Source organism: Aulonocara sp. 'chitande type north' Nkhata Bay, linkage group LG15 (genome assembly GCF_057382095.1).
Source record: "Aulonocara sp. 'chitande type north' Nkhata Bay isolate Kocher_YH1m ecotype deep benthic linkage group LG15, A_spYH_male_GT1.1, whole genome shotgun sequence".
Taxonomy (NCBI): domain Eukaryota; kingdom Metazoa; phylum Chordata; class Actinopteri; order Cichliformes; family Cichlidae; genus Aulonocara; species Aulonocara sp. 'chitande type north' Nkhata Bay.
Window position 1 is genome coordinate 5,850,843 of NC_141358.1, and position 21,388 is coordinate 5,872,230.

Consider the following 21,388-nt stretch of genomic DNA (forward strand, 5'->3'; position numbering starts at 1 on the left):
CTCTGGGATATACTGTGTCTGGTGGAGAGATGAAGAGAGCATGGCGCTAAAGAGATTAGTTATTACATCGTGAATTTCTGTTAGAAGAATAAGGTTTTTAGATACTATTGAGGGATACACAGAAAGCTAAATAACAAAAAAGGGCTTAGCACTCAGTTGGATATCCTTTTAAAAATGGTGGGAGGTGCAGTAAGTATAAAAGCAAGTACAAAAGCATACATAATGACTAAATCACACGTTCACAGGCACTTTCAGGCACGTTCGCCATCCATGATGAGTCCTGCTTCGACAGAATGATGTGTGAACATGGTCATAAATCACACTGCTAAATTAATATCTCAGCAAAGTGTTGCCCTAGATAGATGAAAAAGCACGCACGCACACAGAAAACGAGTACACATCCTTCCACACTCACACAAACTGCACGGTCATCTGTGTTAAAATTTCACAGTGCCTGTGCAGAGCCACAGTACAACTCCACAGGCTCGGTCTCCTTTTGCCAATAGGTTACTGCCTACATTTAAGAGAAGAGGGGAAAAATGCATTTTCACTATTAGGTGGGGAGAAGAGTTGTTAGGAGATTTATGCAAAGTTGTCTCTATAGGAAGGTCCCCCATTCTGCGTTGCATGGCATGTTTGGCATTTATTCTGAAGTGAAACTACTGAAGTCATCATTGTCAACAAAGGTACTTTGCTACTGTTCCTTCTTGTCAGAGAAGCTTAAGCAGTATTTTCTAAAAAGATAACTAAGCTCCATCCTAGAGTTGCCTCAGCAATGAAACAGTGCTGAATTTTGAAGAGACTCTGTCTCAACACCCCCACCAACCCAACCTTCTACCACCACCACCCTCGCCTCATCATCCCCTCCCAACACCACCCCCACTCCCCCGACCCACTCCACGCCACACAGCAATTTTATCTGCTCTCTTGCGCAATTGTAAGGATGCTGCGAGAAGCTTGCGCTTCTGCAATCACTTCACATTTGTTTCAGCGATTGATTTGCTGGCATGTGAGGGGAAGGAGAGAATGTGGGTAGGCTGCGAGGGAGAGAGGGAAGGAAGAAGCGAGCGAGGAAGGCAGCGGTGAAGTCAGAGGACGTGCAATGCCAGGCTCACATACTGTCACCATGACAACAGACATCACTTCACAGGAGCAGCACTTAGGAAGGATGCCTGTGTGGGCTGAAGTGACATAGTTGAAGGTTGGCATTAGCCTCTTGTGGGTGCCACAACGTACCAATCCTTCCCTGGCTTTCTTTTTTTGTTTTGTTTTTTATTTCCTGCACAGTGCTGCTAAAAGGATCTCTGTTGCTCTTGTAAGCCACCTATTGGGATTGCTGAGTGATTTGTACTTCATGTGTGTAAATGTAGGTCCTGCCAGTTTGTCTTAACAAAGACAATTCAATCGAGCAAGATGCATAACTTGAGACAGGAGTAATTCATATTCAATGAGGTGCTTTCATCATTCGTGTCACTTTGAAGCTGGGTAACATGTATAATTCTCTGTAATTTGAAGTGATGCCAATTGTGGAAATGATAACTCAAGATATAAAAACACATTCAGAGTGAAAAGAGCTTGAAAGCCAAGTCGCTGAATACATCTTAAAAATATACTGTATATACTGTATTTGCAGGCTTAACAAATATAATAGCAGTATAAGGTTAGCAGTTGTTATAGCTCATGTGATATTGAAAACCCATGAATTATCGATGTACAAAATGAATTTTGACACAGTCTTTTGCAATAACAGTCACTTTGTCTCATTCTCTGGAAGCATAAATACATCTGTTTATTCCATTTATGCACAAATTCTAAACCTGGGTAAAGGGGTATTTTCATCTGTTCTTATCAACATGCACCATATACAGTTACAGCTCCTCACTATGCATCTGGTCTTGTTTATCTATCCCTATACAGCATACAGCACTCATGAGCTGAACAAGCTGCAAAGCATATAACAGACAAACTGTGTCATGAGTATATGTTAGAAAAAATGAAATTTAGTGCGGAATGTGATTAACTAAATTCAGCTAATGAGTTTAATTTCAGATACAACAAAGCAAATACAGTGTGAGATGTTAATGAATGATTCACTTAGCTGTGAGTCAGAGCTTTTGATCCATTTTGCAGAAAACCGAAACAATCCTCACCGTGATATTGGTGACGTGGAGTCAATCTATGGGCCGATCCATTCAGTTTAGTTCTGAGATGTTCTGTGTTTACTTCACTATCTCACAGCAGCAGCTAATGGCAGGGGCTAATGTAGCACAGGAAAAGCTAACAGCAAAAGGTCAGTAATTCTGAGGTATTCGAAGCAAGGCCAAAAGCTTTTATTTGAATGTTCGGTAGGGGTGGGTGATATATCCTCAACAATATTTAAAGAAAATCTGCCATGATATCTATAACAATATACTGTAGGGAAAAATACTAAACAGCTTTATCAACACTTTCAGCTTAAAGAGAGTAGCATTTATATATCTAAGTAAATGAGGAGCATTTCCTATTCTTTGCTGATATTGTCATTAATAACAGACAGAATTCAAAGTGTGGACCTACTGAAACAAGGTGCTAGCAGCAGCGTTACTGTGATATAGCAGCAACACAGCTTTATGTCCAGTGATGCAACATGGGTCAAATGTAAGAATAAAAGTAGCCTAAGTAGCTACTTAAAGTCCCTCGTTTCCACCATGCATCACTAATTTCAAATCAAACTAGCGAGTGCTGCAGCAGTGCTCAATTGAGTCATTTGTTTCCTTTTGGGTTCAAATTCAAATTCAAATTCAAATTTTATTTGTCACGTACACAGTCATACACAGTACGATATGTAGTGAAATGCTTGGACAACTGCTCGTGACCTAAAGAAAACAAAAAAAGGAAAAGGCTATGAATAAGATAGGAAATAAATATGAAAAATTAAAAAGGGTAAATTTAACTAGGAAGGAATAAAATATAAATTAAGGTTAAAAATGAAATAACTGTACAACACAAATTAGAATGAAGGGTAAATTTAACTGGGAAGAATAAGATAAAATATATAAATTAAAGTTGAAAATAAAATAACTGTACAACAAAATACACAATACACAATATAGAACTATATAAGAATGTATGAAGAAATCTAAATATAAATAAATATATACACAATAACAGCAGCTGTACAAGGGTTGCGCATCAAAAGCTGCTAGCATCTCCTCTGCCTGAGTCTTCTTAGCCTGTTTGTACTCAACTATGTGTTTTTGCCCCAAGTGTTGAAACAAGTTTGTTCCCACCTTTACGGGGACCACTTGTCTTGCATGTTTTGGCTTTATTTATTTATTTATTTATTAAATTTACTCTTTACGTTCATTCTGAGAGAACTTATAAGGACACTAGTTGGAACTAGAGCTGTGCACGAAAAAGGGAAAACTAGCCCAACTCCAAGTAACAGCAGTGTGCAGCAGCCTAATGAGTGTCTTTATGAACCAAATAAATAAATAGTTTTTACATACTTTTATTTCATTCGTGTTAATTTATATTCTATAAATATGTTTAAGTTGAACCATATGTTACCTAAATCACCAAAGTATGATCTACTTTACAAGTATAGTCGTTACATTAACACTGGTATCAGACCAATACATGGTATCAGTAAGCATCCAGAGTTAAGATATCATTCTCATAATAGAAATGGAAACAGCTGGCTGATTGCATCCATAGTAAATTTGTTGTTGTAACCTCTCACATTTGGAAGTGGTAATATTTACTCTGTTGTATGTTTATTCCTTCTTACTGTAAATGTTCGAGTGAAGTGTTGCATTTTTTACTCCAGTAAAGACCTACCACTATGACTGCTTACTCTGGAAATGTAATGCTCTATAAACTGACAACCGTGTTCATTCACTCTGTCTTACTAGAATTGTTTTTTTATGGGTGGAGTTCATTGAAGTCCATGCACTAATAATAAAAATAGCAACAAAACAAAATGAATGGGTGATGGAGATGTCAGTCCGACGCAGTTTTTCTATCCTCAGGTAACACATTATGGAACATCCTTCGTGGGTGGACTAACAGTATGCAGGGGATTTGAGATAATGCAAAACAGCAGCACTCCCTCACCTTCTCTAAAGAAAACTCCTCTTTTTTTTTTTTATCCAATTCCAGAGTGCGAGCAGAAAATAGGAATCATTTTTCAAAGCAGATTTGCATGAGGCCAGTGTCAGAATACGCTAGCAGTGCATGTAAATCTCCATCTTTTATGCTTAAACTGGAGCCATAAATGACATTTACAGATCAGTGTCATTCATATGTAGCTGTTGGCAATGTTTACTTTATAGGTATTGAGTATAGCACAGAAAGGAAATGACATCGTGAAAGATGATGGATCACATGAAGAGTCCTTGTCTGACTGGAACATGGGATGTCACATTGCATTACATGGTCAGCATGCCCTGATACTTAAAATTGTACAAAATAAAATTCTATTACTGTCAGGAAACATATTAGGCTACTGTATTATCCACTAGCATCACTAGATGTGTTTAGACCATAGAAATGTGGAGAACCATAAGAACAATAAATATTGCACTTCCTTATCTAACTATAAGCAATCACGTCAGGGTTGGCAGATTACTTTTCTAGGCTCACTACTGCTTTTGGTCAATACTGCAGTAGTTAATAGTATTTAAATATTAATTACCTGCATCTGTCTAAATGACAGTCCCTTCACAGATGTTCCAGTTATCTCATGTAAACGGCATAAGAGACTGGGGGTGAAAAGAAAAGGGAGCATTCTGCACTGCCAAAGAGAGTCTTGTTCTGGAATTAACATCTGTCATACGTCATGTTGCAAATGCACCATAGTTATTGACCAGTCTGGCTTCTAAAGCCAAGATATTGTAGGTTTAATTTATCTGAGTTTAACCATGTGCCTGTCGACATGCGGATATTAACACTATTACATGAAATGAAATCACTACAGATAAAAGCTTTGCTATTGAACACTTTAATATTAGCAGGACCAAAGTTTGACATTTAAGATTTCAATCTTGTTTTTAATGATTCAAGGTGAAAAATGACCACTTCATGAAAATGTCAGGAGACAAAAGGAAAATATCTGTTTTGGTTGAGTGCAGGGGAGGGGGCTTCTCTGCAGATTAGAGGGCATGCAAGACTTCATTAAAAGCACAGAATAATTAAATAAACTACAAAGTAAAGGTTGGTCCAGACATGCACCAGAAAGTATCTTAATGAATGAATGAGGACAACATCATTAGCAGCAGGTTCCTGTCCTCGGTACTGTGTAGGGGAGGAAAAGTAGCTCAGGGTTTGGGGATGTGGGCTTAACAGTTCAAGCAGCCAGCCAGGTTACAATAAGCTTCTTTTGGTCTGTGGTAGGGATTTGGCCTTGAATGATCCAGAGGTAAATTGTGTTCCTGAACTTATCCAAATCCTCAAAGCAGGAGGAGGAGAGTATTACAGCTGTTCATGATGTGTGCAAAATAGCCAAAGCTGCATTATATATATTTTTTATAGTTTGGATCACAAATCTTGAAGAAAAATATTACACTCCATGAACATCCATACTGAAAGCATATTCAATTCCTACTGGCTGTGCACAACTCTATCTTGGCTTTCAACTATGGAGAAGTATTCAATTGCTTATTTCCTGTGCAGAGGACATTGTTGTAGTTGACAATACTGTTAAAATCCCCACTACTGTACAACCCTAAAGCTTACAACTCTGTGTCCAATTCTGCCTTCTGCCAAGCTACGCAAAGTATCTTTCAAAATTTCCAAAAGAGGCACAGAGAGCGCACACAGACACACATCCCACAGGATCACAACCACAGGCAACAAACATGACCTCTTGGCTTCACAGCTAAGCGCCATGTCACCGAAAAACAATTTAAGGGCCTATCCAGAGATTTACATGAGTGGTATGTCTACAACAAAAAACAGTTCAATACAAAAGAATATCTCCTGCAGCTCTGAAGCCTCAGAAAGTCTGAGAAAATTGATCATCACGTTGATGTCATAGAACTTACTCCAGCTTTGAATTGGAAGCAAAACAAGTCAATGTTAAAGGAAGAAGGAAGTTTGAAGGACAGGTCACTAGGCAGCAAGGACTAAATAAATTTGGTTACAGTAAAGTACTCTGCATTAAACTGCTATTATAGTGTACCTATTGTAATCTAAAACACAGTATAGTTTTACAGTGTTAATTGTTCGGTTTCTTTTACACCGTTCATTAAGTGTTTCTACAATAACCCCCTATAAAAGCCAATGCCTGAATTTAATTTCTTATCTTTCATAAATTTAAAGAATATAAGTTTGTCACTATTCCTGTACTCCTTGCATTGCACAGCTAAAGGAGTACTAATGCTTTCAGCATTTTAAAACACCCTGAAGATAAACACTTGCTGGGACTCATTAATTGCCTGAGAAGTCATAATCACATGTTGCTAGCTAAACATTAGCACTGCTCTGAGCCACAAAAGCCCCCCAAAACTTTAATCATATCCACACATAGAACAGGAAGCGGCATGGGTCGATTTTCTGTGTTTTTCCTCCCAGATTTGTGACCTGGGAGGCCTGATGTCTATCTGCTCAGCCTCCCATATGTTCAATTACAAGCTGGTTGTTTCATGGATACGCGACATGGGCATAGCATCTAACATGTCATTAGAATGGAAGCTCCTTGCTGTAAATAAAGATACAAAGTTCGACAAAGCAAACTGTCGGTGACAACACAGCTAATCACTTAAATCACCCTTACCAGGGTGTACTTAACCATTTTAAATAAGCAAACAAATGCAAAGTGGCTAAAGCTAAAGTTATCCAGAAGCCTCAGAATGAGCAATCAATGCATCAAAGCAGTTTTGAGGAAAATTATGGAGGTGAGTGAAAAAGAGAAAAGAGTATGTTCTATTATCTGGTGAATTTATAAACATGCTGGAAAATGATGGAGTTACTTCATATTTGTTTTTTGTGTGAATCTGTTGCACCTGCTTTTGGTTAGATTTGTAAGGTAAAGGTGGGTTTGGAGCACTTCACACACCACTTTATTTTAAGCTGTTTAAATGAAAGATGATCAAGTATCTTAGAGCAGTTTGGGGAAGATTGCAAAGTTTAATAATTTCTTTAGGCAGTGAAGAAAAGTTGATTGTTGTTGCATTTGCTGTCATTTATAGTTCTTAAAAAGAAAATCAAAATTGGCAAAAATCAATATGAGCTGGTCATCCTAAGATAAAAAAAATCAGACACCAGAAGCACCCAAGTAATTGCTTTTTTACGAGTCTTATACTCCTTGCACCACACATCTATAACAGTACTGCTGTTTTCAACATTTTAAAACATCCTCAAGATGAATGCTTGCTGGGGCTGATTAATTGCTTTAGGAGTCTCAGTCCTGATGCTCTGCTAGCTAAGTAACAAAAACTTGAACCAGCAACATCCCGACCAACCAAAGTCTAGGACATAAAAAATGTCCATGGACAGTGTGTTGCATTTTTACATTTTTTTCTTCAAAGGCATCAGCATTCAGGTGTATTTACAAAAGGCAGTGCATTGTTACCATGTACGGTTTGGTGATGGACTTTTACCCATACTAAAAATCAGATCTGCTCACCCTCTCTTGCTCCAGTAGGCATACTAATTGATAATAAGAATACCTGTGAAAAAAGAATAGTATTTGATGGAGCACCGCTTTAACTTGAATTTGGAGAGATTATGAAATCTGGTTTCCAAAATTCACCACAATGGAAAACATGTTTCACCTTAATCACACTGTATTAGGGTATTAAAGTAAAACTGTCAAGGATTATCCAGTGAGAACTGAGTACGGCAGGAGTGCTTCAGACTTCAAGATCAAACATTGTCTCTGCACTGTATATTCAGTGCCAATCTCAGAGGACTGGGTCCAAAGAGAACTGACATTCGGTTTGATTAAGTTGGTGCTATCTGAAGCCCCACCCAGGGGTACATAGTAATCCCCAATGTGCACAGCAAAGAGTTCCACTGCACCAGATTGCTTGTTCTGGGCTATACTGAGCTGCATATCCTATTTTACCACTGATTGAAGCACATATACTGTAGACGTCCATCCGTACAGTTTCCCTCCAGAGAGTGGGGGGAGAGACAGGAAAGAGATAGACAGGCAAGGAAACAGAGACAGAAAGTGAGAGGGAGGAGAAGCGATAGAGTTATCCGTGGTCTCATTACGGTGGGAAATGTGAGGGTCCCGATCCAAGGGAATGATGAAGGACTCTGTGGAGGAGGCCTCTGAGAACCAACAAAGACGGCTTTAGTTTCACTGGCAGAATGCATTTGCATAGCTTAGAAGCCAAAGCGTCTGAACCGGGGCTCATGAAAAGAAACCCCACCAATTGGTTGGACTTCAATGCAAACGAGAGAGAGGGAGAGCAAGTGAGAAATGGGGAGAGCAAGGCGAAGCGAGTGAGGGAGAAGTGGAATGGGAGGGGAAGCAGCAGGAACTTTTTTCTCTTAAGTAGCAAAACACAAACGAGATCGGGAACATCTGCACATCCCATGGAAGCTGTCGCCGACTGACTTTGATGCAAAGAGAACATACTGAGGAAGAACATCTCCAGAAAAGTAACACGCATAACAACACTTCCGAGATATCACAGGAGCCATGTTCCCTTGTAGTCTTTTGATATTGTTATTTAGTACAGCTTGGTTGCCATTACACATTAATGTCATTTGAGAATATTTCCAGGTTTGTACGCATTGGGATAGCTCCATTTTGCTATGATGGTGGAGCAGTTATTGGCCTACTGGATATCTGGAATGCAACAAATATTAGACGTGGGCATAATAGAGCAATCTTCTGGAGAAGTGTGAAAAAAGAGGCAAGAATTAGGGAGGGAGTGGAGTGAGAGGAGCAGATGTTGTACTTTAGTGGTGTCTCCTTTTCCCACTGTGGCCTGAAGTCATGGAGGGATGACTAGCCTTCATCAATCCTCTTTAATGACTCTGGCAGCACCACTTAACACACTAGTATGTGATTTCTTCATTACTACACCATGATTCCACCATTTACTCGGCCGATGATGACGTACAGCAATGCTCAGGGATAAAACTAATCGCTGAAAGTCTCATTTTTGCAAATTGTCCCATTTGTAAGCACTGGGGTCAATTTAGAAATTGTGGGAAGGAAAGATAGGAGATGGTTTGAGTGTAACAAAAAGAAGATAATGAAATCTAGTGGGGTGAATATTGAAATGCAGTTCACCATGTGAAACTAAGAATATCTATTGCTAATTTGTTTGTTTGTTTTTTTTACTCCAATTTCAAAGATGTGACAAATGTAGTGCAGCGCTCTGCCTGAAAGCTTTCGTGAAATCCTGGTAACTGCTACTTTCATGTGTCAACCCTTCTCGCATTACCCAGTCACCCACTCACTGCCTTTCACCTGGTGCACAATTCCCACACCCTCCATGCGTCAGACCCTTCAGTGCATACATTGACGGGGACATGCAAATGTTTTGCCACTATCAATAATAAATGTTGACTTTTGAACCTCACCAATAGATTTTTTTTTTACTGACAGCGCTTCCCAAGAGATGCACGCAGCTTGCTTTAAGCATAGTTTAGAGGTTTTTGCCGATACCTTGTCATTTTTCAAAAGAATAGAATAACAGTTTGAGATTGAGAACCTATACCTGTCTATCTCTACCTGTGCAGCTCATCTCCCATTACTGTGTTAGTGGGATTAGAAAGCAAGACTTATGCAAATCTTTACTGAGGCACACAAATTTTGGAAAGTCGGGGGGGCTGACAGAGCTCAGGGGAACATTTTAGCCTGCACAACATACATGCAAACACAGAACGTCCAAACAGTTCCATCTGCTAAACCTTCCCCCCACCCACCCGGTCCCTTCTGCTGCTGCTACAAGCCCAACACCTACCACTCTCTCAACATCATATCAAACACTATGGGCTACGACTCCTTCTAATGAGCTTGCACATGCTGCACCGTAGACTGTTTGCTCACACCAAGAATCCACAGCTTTAATCAGACATCAGTTTTGATAGTCAGTGTCATGCCTGCCTGACCTGAATATATCTCGCAAGGCCGCTTTAGTGGTTATTGAATCGAGCAAAAGCAATGATTTCTTTAGGCATCAATGTTTGATGAGAACTTCTGCCCTCGGGCTTAATACGTAACTCGAGTAATTCGCTAACTCCAAACAACAACACCTAAAGTACAAATCTGAGACTGCTTAATGAGTGCCGCTTTGAGGTTTGAAGATGATATAAAATCGATGTGTGTGTGTGTGTGTGTGTGTGTGTGTGTGTGTGTGTGTGTGTGTGTGTGTGTGTGTGTGTGTGTGTGTGTGTGTGTGTCTGTGTATGCGCACCCTTCGCATTTTCAGATGTGATTCAATGTGAAATAACGCTCCAACAGGTGTCAGGTGTGGGAGAAATAAGGTAATTGGAATAACTGTATAAGCAAATGAACAGTCATGCCACGGCTGCTGGGGCATATGCTGTGATTTATTATCTCATTTACCTCCTTTCTCCAGAGGAGGAGAACAGATAAAATCCTGGCGCATCATTGGTCAGATGCAACACCATGACTGTTCCTGTCATGCTCACAGTAACCTTTTCTTGCTACATCATCTCTGCGCTCACACTCACACACCATGGCAACAAAGATCTTTTGAAGCGCTTGGCAACGGCCTCTGAAACGTACAATCCCACATCTTAACTTGACCTGACAATGTCCCCTAACAGCCACTGTTACTACAGAGAGGTCAGGGCTGTCCAACTCAAGTCCATGTCCCATGTTAGGGCACATGAATCACTCAGAGTGCTGCTGTTGCTGCTGCTGCCGGTGCTCTGTGGATGACGATTCACTTGAGATATGATCTGTGCCACTGGTTGCACAACCACAGACGGAAATGTGTGCTCCTTGCTAAGCGTGTTTATTGGGAGAGGGAGACAAATTCAGACAGACAGACATACGAAAGAGGTGGGCAGACTGATCCACCACACATGAAAACCATTCATGACTGTGCGTGCCAAGTGTCGCTGCTCAACAGATTATAGCCTTAATGGATGACATTCAAAAAAATGTATCTGGCCTAATGTAAGGTGCTTGCCACGTCCACCATTTGAATTATAACTAACAAATCATCTGCAGTCGGAAGGATTCGAGACAAAATCTAGCATGCTTCATTGTAACAATCCACTGGATGCCCCCCTCCCTCCTAAATTTAGCCTGCTCACCGACCACCGTGAGTGATGGATTGGATGAGAAAAGGGGCTGTGTATGATTGGCTACACACGCGATTTGCTGTATAACCTCGGGGCATTCGGAGCCCCCCTTATTCAAACGTGACATTCAGACCTGCTTTGTCAACCTGGGGCAAGCTGATTTTGCATTTCTTTCATTCATTCGTTTCTCCTTGTGAATTTAAAGGGGATTACAACAGGCGATTTATGAGAAACCACTTTTTCCCTTCTATTTTACAAGGTCATTATCGCATTTGGAGTAAATTGCAAAAACTCACCATACACTCCTTGACAACGGATGCCGTCCACGATGAGCGCCAACAGCCCCAAAACACAGATAGTTAGATCCATCCTTTTCACGTTAATCTCTGCATATCCAGCTCTCAAAAGCGAGAAGTCCTTTCCGGGGCGGTGTGGCTGAGGTGCATAGACACGGGCACCGCTCCGATCCACACGTAAGACTGATTTAGACCCCGACTCCCTCACCCCTCCCTCCGCCAACTGTTCGCTGTAAAGGTATGTATGGGCGCAGCAGGAGAACAGAGTCAGGTAACGGTCGGTTTAATGGGAAGTGTCACGCAATCCCAAAAAATGCGGAGCGCTCGCGGAGACACAACCACCACGGAGGACGTGGAGAAGCAGGCAGGCGCGGGGAGTGGGGCTGCAGAAAGCCTGGCCTTGGAACAAAAAAAAAAACCAAAAACTCTCCTCCACTGCAGGTAGGTGAGCTCCACCGATTCCGTAGACTTTAGCAAAGACCCGCGGGGACACGCAGGTTCTTTCGACTACAAGCGGATTGCGGCTCGGTACCCACGAACATAGCTCTCTCCACGGCTGCTGCTTCTGCTGCTTACTGCTGCGGTGACTGCGAGCTGTCAAACGAAAGCACCTCCTCTGCTTAATAATAATAATAATAATAATAGTAATTATAATGATAATAATAATAAAAACACTGACAGATTTGTCACTTTTCACCTTCTGCGCTTTAAAGTAGTCCAGCTGCTGCTGTATACAGTGGAGGCTCTCGCGCTCACATAGTCACATCCCGACTGCACCCCGATGCCGCGCGCTCGACTCATCTCTCCCGGTGGCAAAAAAAAAGAAAAAAAAGAAAAGAAAGAAAGGCAAGGGGAGGGGAGGGTCCAGACCGGTCAGGAGCAGCCGGATGGTTTATCCACAGCTCCCCGGCGATGCTTTCGGTTGTCTCGGCGTCACCACACCACTTTTTGGCGATTTCAGGCGACGGTGGGAGCCGGATGTGCCCGCCGTGGTGCCAGTTGAGCAGCGGTCACGTTGCGCAATACGTGCTACGGAGACAGAGTGGCACCGCAACCGGTCTGTAGCTACGTCAAGAGGTGCGTGGCTTCCAGGCGCTCATCTGTATGGGAGGCTTCGCTCAGCGTCAGGAAAGGCATGAGAGGCGCAGCTGCTGGATGCTGAGAGAAGGAGAGAGAGGGAGATGGAAGCATTGGAATTCAAGAGATCTAGCTTTGACAGACCTTTGCAATCACCACCCAAAAACAGTCTACACCGCCGCCTGCTCATGTTTCACCATTCCTCCTTTATCAGACAGGGTGGATGAGGTGCTGTCTGTCATGTAGCACTCATCTGCTACAGCAGACTACTTTTGGCCCGAAATAGTGGGATGTCTGTGTTAGTCTGGTGTATGCAGCTCTTCCTACACTGTAAAAACTGTGACAAGAGGTTACTTAAAAAACCTATGGCAACAAAGTGACACTTAATTTACTTAAGTAGATTTTAATTTCAAGTGATTTATGTAAAATTTAGATAAAATGTTAATTAAATTTCAACAAAAAACAATAATAGATATTATTGACATTGTCTTTTAAATATGTGTTGAATTTAGGGACAAAATCTCAAATTGAAGGTTAAAATTGCCTAATTGTAACAAAAAATTAGTTCATTTGAAATGAATCTCTGAGAAAAATTACTTTGAATTTACTAACGATCTGGCAAAGGTTTAGTAAAAATGACTAAAATATCCATTACAAAAAAATTAAAACTTTTTGTTTTTAATTAAAACTCTAATTGGATTCACTAATTTTCCAATTAAACATTATAATTAATGACTGAATAGTAAGAGAAAATCAAATTAATTTAACTTCTTTTCTGAGTAAAATGAATCAATTTCGCAAAGACAACATTCAAACAGTAATTGTTTTTATTGTGGAATTTAAAACATATACAAAATTTATAATATAATATTTTTCTGATTAATTTAGATTGTATGCACTGAAATTCTTCACTAGTGCTTGCCCCAAAATAATAGGAAGAATAGGCCATAATTGAAAATACAGTTTCAGCCAACCTCTCGAGAATGTCAGTCTTTACTTTGGAGGTGGGCAGAAGATTTCCATTCTTTTTATACTCCTCGGTGGCTCTTTCCAGTTACATTTCAGTTTCATGTGCAGACTGTGGAATGGGGAACAGCTTTGGCCAGGGCTCACAACGTTCTGTGAACTTCTGCCTTTTGAGAATAATGGTGTCCTGAGAAGATGTGGTTGCAGCAGAGTCTGCATTGGATACAACTGGATTGGATGATGAGTCATAGTCAGTTGATCAGAGGGGCTGCCGAAAACTGGCAGGATGACCAGGGTGATGCCAACAACCTTCACAGTGTCTTTGTCTTTTATCTGGTCACTTCTGCGAATAGTGAAGTAGTCCTGAAATTTTGGTTTAAAATACTGAAGACTTAAGTTGTTTGAAATCCCAAAGGTATCCTTCACAACACCTTGCAGCTCCTCTACTGTTGGTGGGATCCCTGATGGAAGAACCAACTTCTCCGTTTGGTCATCGGTGATTACATGGAGCTTTATCTCGTTCAACCTAGAATAAAATGTAAATGGGCAGAGTTAAGTTAGATTAAGTAGGGTCAACTTTGTCATTTTCTGCTGCTTCAATTTCAAAACTAGTAGTTTAATTCAATACAATCATCCATCAAAACCTATTCAAAATGCATAGTCTACATACTGATCAGCTGAATTTAAGTTGAGGGATCTTCCAACAACTGAAAAGAACACAACATTAATAACAATCGCACTCTCCAAAGTAAAAATTTTACACACACAAATTGTTAAAGACAAATTTGAATTAATACTAAAATTGAGAAAATCTCAGTTTGATGATATTCTATTAGAGTGACTACAAGTGTTCTAAAGAGAGCGAGAGAAAAGACATATCATGCACGTTTACACGTGTTTCACTTTCACCATTGTCACACAGAGGTGGCCATACAGACTATTTCAAAGTACGGGAAATATTATACTGTGAATGAGCCCACTTTATTGTTTTGTGTTTTTTTTCCTGTTAAGTGTTAGTGGTAATATCAAGAGCATGCAGAGACTAAAAGCTGTTTCCTAGCAACACAATTTCAATTAAATGGTTTTAATTAGTGTAATATTTTCCCCAGTGGAGAAGTAAATGGTATACTTTTCAGATAAATGGTTAAAGACAGAGGCTCAACAGTATGATCCCTGATCAAACAGGCATAGGGATATGAAGCAAAACCCAGTGAGGCGTCTGCGCAATTTATGATATTAATTAATTAATTAATAATAATTAATTAATTCATTGTGTTTTACATAAATATATAAAAGTAAACCTGATTTCTAAGCTGATTGTTTTCAGATATTTTGTGACCCAAGTTAAAATAGTCAGAATCTAGTTTGTTGTGACAAGTGATTCGTATGAATAAAAGAGTAAAATCTTTGTTTATAGCTAATTTAAAAAGAAATAATATGCTCCACTTGTTGAGACAGAAAAATTCTATTTGAAGCAGCAAGTCTCTCCTCAGCTGGAGCAGCAGCAGTGGGTAGTTTGGCGCCCTCTTCAGGTTTTTAAGACATCTAGACCCAAGAAGTCGTTAAGAGTTATACTCCCTTAATGACTAAGCCCAAATTCTGATTGAGCATGATCAATGCTTATAATAATATCAGGGGTTTCCCCTTGCTTTACAGATGTTTAGCCGAACTGTCAATATCTTGCTATCAGATAAGGAACTGAAAATAAACAATGTGCTCTTTGGAGCTAATACTGGATACATGCCATTCTGAAATGTAAAATTTTGGAATCTAAGTGATTAATCTCATCTAACTTCATCTATCAATTTTACTCACTAGTGCAATGCCAAAAGTAAGCTTTCAGATCTCATTTTCTTCCAGTGGCTGATTTCGATTTGTTTCATTTTGAGGGAAATTGAGGGATCAGGGGGTTTATTATATCTTCAGGACATCAAACCCTCTCTTGATTGATATATTTCAGTCTTTGTAAAATTATGTGCACATCTCATTTTGGAAGGCGTAATAAAAGTTGTCCTTTCATTCTCAGATACTTAAATTAAATTTCAACAACTCATTTAAAAGTGAGCGTCCAGTTAATTTTTCTATTTCTTAAGCACCTTGAGGCAAGTGGAGTAGTCTGATTTATTTTAGCTGTCACTTTTTGTAAAAAAAAAAAAAAAAAAAGGGAATTCTGGAAATGATTTGACATTGGATTTACAGTAACTCAAGTAACTGACAGAGCTGTTGAAAATATTTAAAGAGGAAAAATATCAGGGTTGTCAGGACTGCTCGGAAACAGTTATGCAGTCTGGACTTGGATATGAGTCAGCTGAATGTCCTGACAAGTATAAAAAATGAGGTATTTTGTCATATGGTAGTGTGTGTGCTTTTTCGCTTACCCTCCATCTGCTGTCTGCTAATCATTCTGTTTATTACTGTACCTTTGCATCACCCATCCAATACGGACAAGAGTGGGCAACCACTAGGGAAGCTTAGACTTTAACTCCCCATCTGTCTATTGTGGATAACTCTGCACTCTATGCCCACCACCACCCCCTCGCTGTCTTCTTCTTCCCTTGTGGAATATAATGCAACCTTTATATTCATGATGTCTTATGCTACTACAGTGCCCTGACATGGGAGTGAATGCAATTATGGAGCCCGTTGTGAGCAGAGCGTCTGCATGTGTAGCATCATACAGGGGCTCATGAATATAACATGCACTCACTACTGTTGTATTTTTGGGTGTATGGCATTTCACTAAATTTAGTCGGTCATTTTAGTGCATGAGGTGTTGGGTATGGTATGAAAGAAGACAATCTGACATTTTGGGAAAGTCTCTCTGGGCTTGGCGTTCATTTTCAAACACAGCAAATGTCCAGATGACGTCACAGCAAAACGCATGGCCGTGGTCGTCCAGGGAGACATGCGTATCTGTGAATCTGTGAGAATAAATGCTAGAGAGGGTTATGGCTTTGGTATTCCAACAATATTCTGCTCTGGTTGGCATCACACATGAGTAAATCTCAAATGGAACAACATGTATTTTTCCATCTCGCTGCCCCTTAAAAAGTCATATCAGCCAGCTACTTGTGGAAACAGTTTCACTAACTACTGTAAGTCAGTTCTCACCTTTTTTTTCTATCCGGTTCTATCCGGATGCTGTTACTTCATTTAAATTGATACATTACTGCTGGAATTCGCCTTCTGAAGTGAATCATTGTCAGCCTATATCTGGTGGGCAAGAAGGATGGCATTTGACACAAACTGCAGGAAATAAAATAGGCCTGAGCATATAGATTCAAAATAGATTTAATGGCTGAATTAGCTGTAATTACTTTTTCCGTGAACTACCTGAGGAGTCATCCAAGTCACAAGCACCAAGGGAGTATGGGATATACTTTACATTTTTGGCCGGTAGTCAGAAATTACCAATGCCTGACTCACGGCCAAGCCTGCATGCATAGTAACTCACTGTGTGCCCGCTGATGAAGTTTTTACTTTGAAAATAGGTCTCCACACAGCTGGCAGAGCAAATTCTTCTAACTGTAATGACTGCAAATCATTTGGCTTTACTGTCATTCGTGCACTTACAGTATGGCAGTGCCCTGCATGTGGTTTATCCAAATGCAGCTGGAGGGGGAAAAATGATAGAAATCATTCAGTATGAACTCTATTGACTTCAACACTGCATTTTTCAAAGTATGAAAAAGCCATGTGCAGTTTTCATTAATCAAAAAAAGTCTTTGGTTAGTTGGTGTGGAGTTGTGTTGATAAAAAACAGTTCTTGCCAAAGTGACTCCCTGGGGTTCAGGCAAAATCCCCTCAGACTGATCATTAATTGTTTAGCTATTGTGCTTTAACCATGTTAAAGAAACAAACGAAGACAAAAGGGGGGATAAAACAAATAAAAAATGACCACATTAAAAACACAGTCATGCTGCAGCGAATTAAGTGTCAACTCATGGTTGCCGGTTGTCATAGAAACTCAACAGGCTTTCTGGCTTGGAAGTTTTTAAGGAGCTTAGCTGGCGCAAAAATAGTGATGGTCAGAGCAAGTGATGGAAAGATTTAAAACAGCACAAAGACAGAGCCAGCCTGTGACTGTGACACAGCCTGAATTAGAGTTTACTAAAATGGCTAAACGGCACTTGGCTAATAGCTTAATGGACGTATTTTGGCTGCTTGTGGAAGAAAGCTATCCGCCATCATCTGTGGCACTGTCCATTCTTAACATATTGGATGAGAGGTGAGAGAGCCAAAGTGAGTATTGTGCACATGAAAAGGAAAAATCACAGAGACCACCTGTCACTGAGATGGAGTGTGAAAAAAAACACAACATTCATAATATTTGTGTACACCTCGTACACCCTAAGTATAACCTACTAGCACTGAAGAAAATAAGATTATTCCAAAATGGTTAAAGTCTTTCAGCATATAATCTTTTATAAGCCATATATTGTAGTTATCTATTGTAGTTTTGTTGGCTACCATTGTGTTGGGCTCTCTTAAAAATGTTTGGGAACTGATGCTCTAGAAATGCAGCAAAGAAGTTTTGTTACATTAATGGGATCCGTGCCACGTCTGTTCTTAGTGCATTTCTGTTGCAATTAAAGGCGCTGCCCCCATTTATATTCGCTGCAACGAAAACTCCCTTTCTGAGTGCAGTCTTTTAACATGAGCTAGCATAGGCTCTTGTGCTGAGAGGCAGACTGTAAAAATAAAAGGCAGTTCTGACAGGCATAACGCGTGTTTCTATTCTACAAATGTTCCCTCAGACACCCACGTTTTCCCTGGGTAGTGGCACTCGGTATTCACGGCAGCAGGAAGCCTGTCGGTGGTATTTACACACATAACTGGGGTGAAAAGAAATAGATTTCACAATTAGGTGCAGCAGTTCATAGCAGTTAGTATCAAGATGCCATCAGAATCCGGAAACCGCAGCCCTTTGTGATGGTCTCTGGTGAGATATCAGGTAGGTCCCAATAGAGGATGAATAATCAGTTAATTCATTGAAGTGATGCAAATTTACCTGCATATTTGAAGCCGTATGAAACTTGCCAACACTGCATGAAATGTGTAGTGCTCATAGCTGTAGCCCAAACATGTTTATATGTCACAAATATTTTCAATTGCTTTTCTTAATAAAAGGGGTGGGGGTGTGTGTGGGAGGTTTAATGAGTGCCTTCAATTTTACAAAAGGACAAGAATCTCCACAGATCGATTCATTCATCTGTCTGTCTTGTGATCAAGGAAAGCTTTTATGTCGCCTCTAATTCAGCTATACTGCAGCTATCCATTTTAACACCAGAGAACTTCCTATTGGGCTATTGATCAGCTGCACTCCAAGGGATTCGTTCCAACTCATCAGATTGATTATGTCATGGCTGTTTTGGTGAGACAGCACAGAGTTAACATGGCGTGCTAATTAAGCTGTATGAACCTACTTTATTACTCGAATGGGCTGATACTTGATATCAGACAAAGACAACTGAGGTCTGTTGACTTTAAAAGGTTGTGTATGAATATATTCAATAAAAAAGTCAACAATGTTGTAAATAAAGTATGAAAAATACATAGTCTTCGATGGTTTTATGAATATTTAACAGTAATTAACCCCTCAAACACTGTTACAGTTAAGCATTTATAAGAAGAGACTATAAATGCTGAATAGTTTCTAAAACATGATGTTGTTGTACGTCAGCATGATGTATTTGTTAACATTTATAACTCCAAGAAGCCTGTGTAACTGCTGAATAATCAGTCATCCTAACAGAGTTTCAGATGACTAATTTAGTATATGACTTTTACTGTTCATTTATATACACCAGCAATATTTGCCATTAAGATAAAACGTGACACTATATCAGGGGTGCACAATTAATTCTCCCAGTCCCAGTTTCTCATGTGGACCCTTGGGAAAAGTTAATTGCCCACTCCTGTTATAGCACATTCTAATGTTACTATTTTGGTGTTGTCATAAATAGTATTGCTTCAGGTATGTCACTGCATCTGACCAATCGTGTTGAAGGAGGAAGGTATAGGTTTTTTGACTGAAAAAGAAATTAATACAAAAGACAGAGCAATAAAATACTGGGCATTGTAGAACTGATTTATGCTTCTGTGGGAAATCTACACCGTAACCTACAGTAACTAAGCAACACTGTGAAAAGGTCAGTTGGAACCACTTTCTTAAACCTAATCATAGTTTTGTTTTGTGTCTGAACATAACTGACCTGTGACTGAAAACATGAAAACATTGTTAATAACACTAACAAATAAATCAATAAAAATAGTCGATCACTAAGTAAGGAAGAAATAAATAAACAAGCCACTGACATTTGGTCTCACGTGAGATGTGAACCCTTTTAGGTAAATCTCCGGTGTCTGACCCATTCGTTCAGCGAGGCCAACTCTGTTTGAGGACTGTGCCACAGATTTGACAGATAGGGATGAATACCATAAGTAATTTGTGAAATAATGGTAACCACAGGATGGAGATTTGTTGCTGACAAAAAAGTATAAAGTAGGCAAAGTTAGAGGCACCGGAATTAAAGAGTAAAAGATGAGCAAAACCTTAGAGTAACATTGACATAAAGGATTAAAACTGAGCATGTCAGAGAGATAGCTTACTTTGGAAAGTTCGGGGACAAAGAAAACAAGTCTAAATTAATTATGTGGAAATGGAGGGGTTCGTGGATGTGGAGAGAGAGGACATGCAGGTTATTGGCTGTGACAGAAACACCAACAGGACAGCTTAATTGCAATGTTTGTCCAGGAGTAGCATTCATTATGATGTTATAGGAGTAGCACCAACTTCAACATCAAATGACACACCAATCACTGATAACTAACGTGCATGATGACAGAATTATTTCTGTGGTTAGGCAAAACAACCATGTTAAAAACAGTCATGAAGCGGTAGGTATGTTGCTGTCAACATGCAGTCCACGATCAAGAGAGGCTTTTGATGAATGGAAATGTAGAGGGTTTTTTAAAAAGGTGCAAACCACTGGTTGCACTAAAGAACAGGACGGCTGGGTTAGACTTAACCAGAAAAATGTCTTTGGACATTTGAAACCAAAATGAACTTTTAAAAGAATGATGGGAAAAGAAAAGTATGGAAAAGAAGAGAAACAATTTATAGATCTAAAGCACAATATTGTCTGTCAAATATGCTGGAGGCTGTGTTATGGCAGTGGGATGTCTAGCTGCCAGTAGAACCTGTCACTAGACTCTACTGATCATGTGACTGCTGATAGAAATACCAGGATGAACTGTGAAGTGAATGCTATACTCTCTGGTCAGAGTCGTGCATATAATGATCCAAAATTGATCAGTCAGAACTTCACAGTGAAAATAGATAATGACCCAAAGCATCCGGCAAAAGCAAAGAGAGATGTCCCATTTCTCAGGGCAAAGAAATGGGATTTTCTTCAATGGCCAAATGAGTCACCCAATTTTAACCTAACAGAGCAAGTGTTTGAGTTACTAAAGACAAAATTAATGCAGAGGGACCCACAAACAGGCAGCAAATGATGGTGGCCGCTGTAAAGACATAACAGTGCATCTGCGGAAACATAGCATTTGGTGATATGGGTTCTAGACTTCAGATATTGGAAAAGTGGGTTAAAATTAAAATGATTTGTAAATGATTTAAATAGTTATTGTTATGACTGCTGTCGCAATGTTGCCTCATATGCAAATCCCAGTGTGCAGGTCCCTCTCGGTGATTGGTGGATCTAGAGGACGGACTATACGGACTGGCTAGCCAGCTGGAGACATATTTATAATTTTATTGTTATACACATAAATGGTGATAATCTAAAAAGATTTGCTTATCCGCTGCA

General features: G+C 39.8%; 1 protein-coding gene across 3 annotated transcripts in view; it reads right to left on the reverse strand.

The window, feature by feature from the left end:
- The window catches only part of LOC147312342 (MAM domain-containing glycosylphosphatidylinositol anchor protein 2), a 198,961-nt gene extending 186,340 nt beyond the window's left edge, over positions 1-12,621 (reverse strand). For all 3 annotated transcript variants that reach the window (XM_086263598.1, XM_086263597.1, XM_086263596.1), the window contains exon 1: positions 11,517-12,621. In XM_086263598.1, the coding sequence (XP_086119724.1) occupies positions 11,517-11,589 (73 nt within the window). In that variant the 5' untranslated portion in view covers positions 11,590-12,621. The remainder of the gene's footprint in view (positions 1-11,516) is intronic.
- Between the last annotated feature and the right edge of the window lie 8,767 nt (positions 12,622-21,388).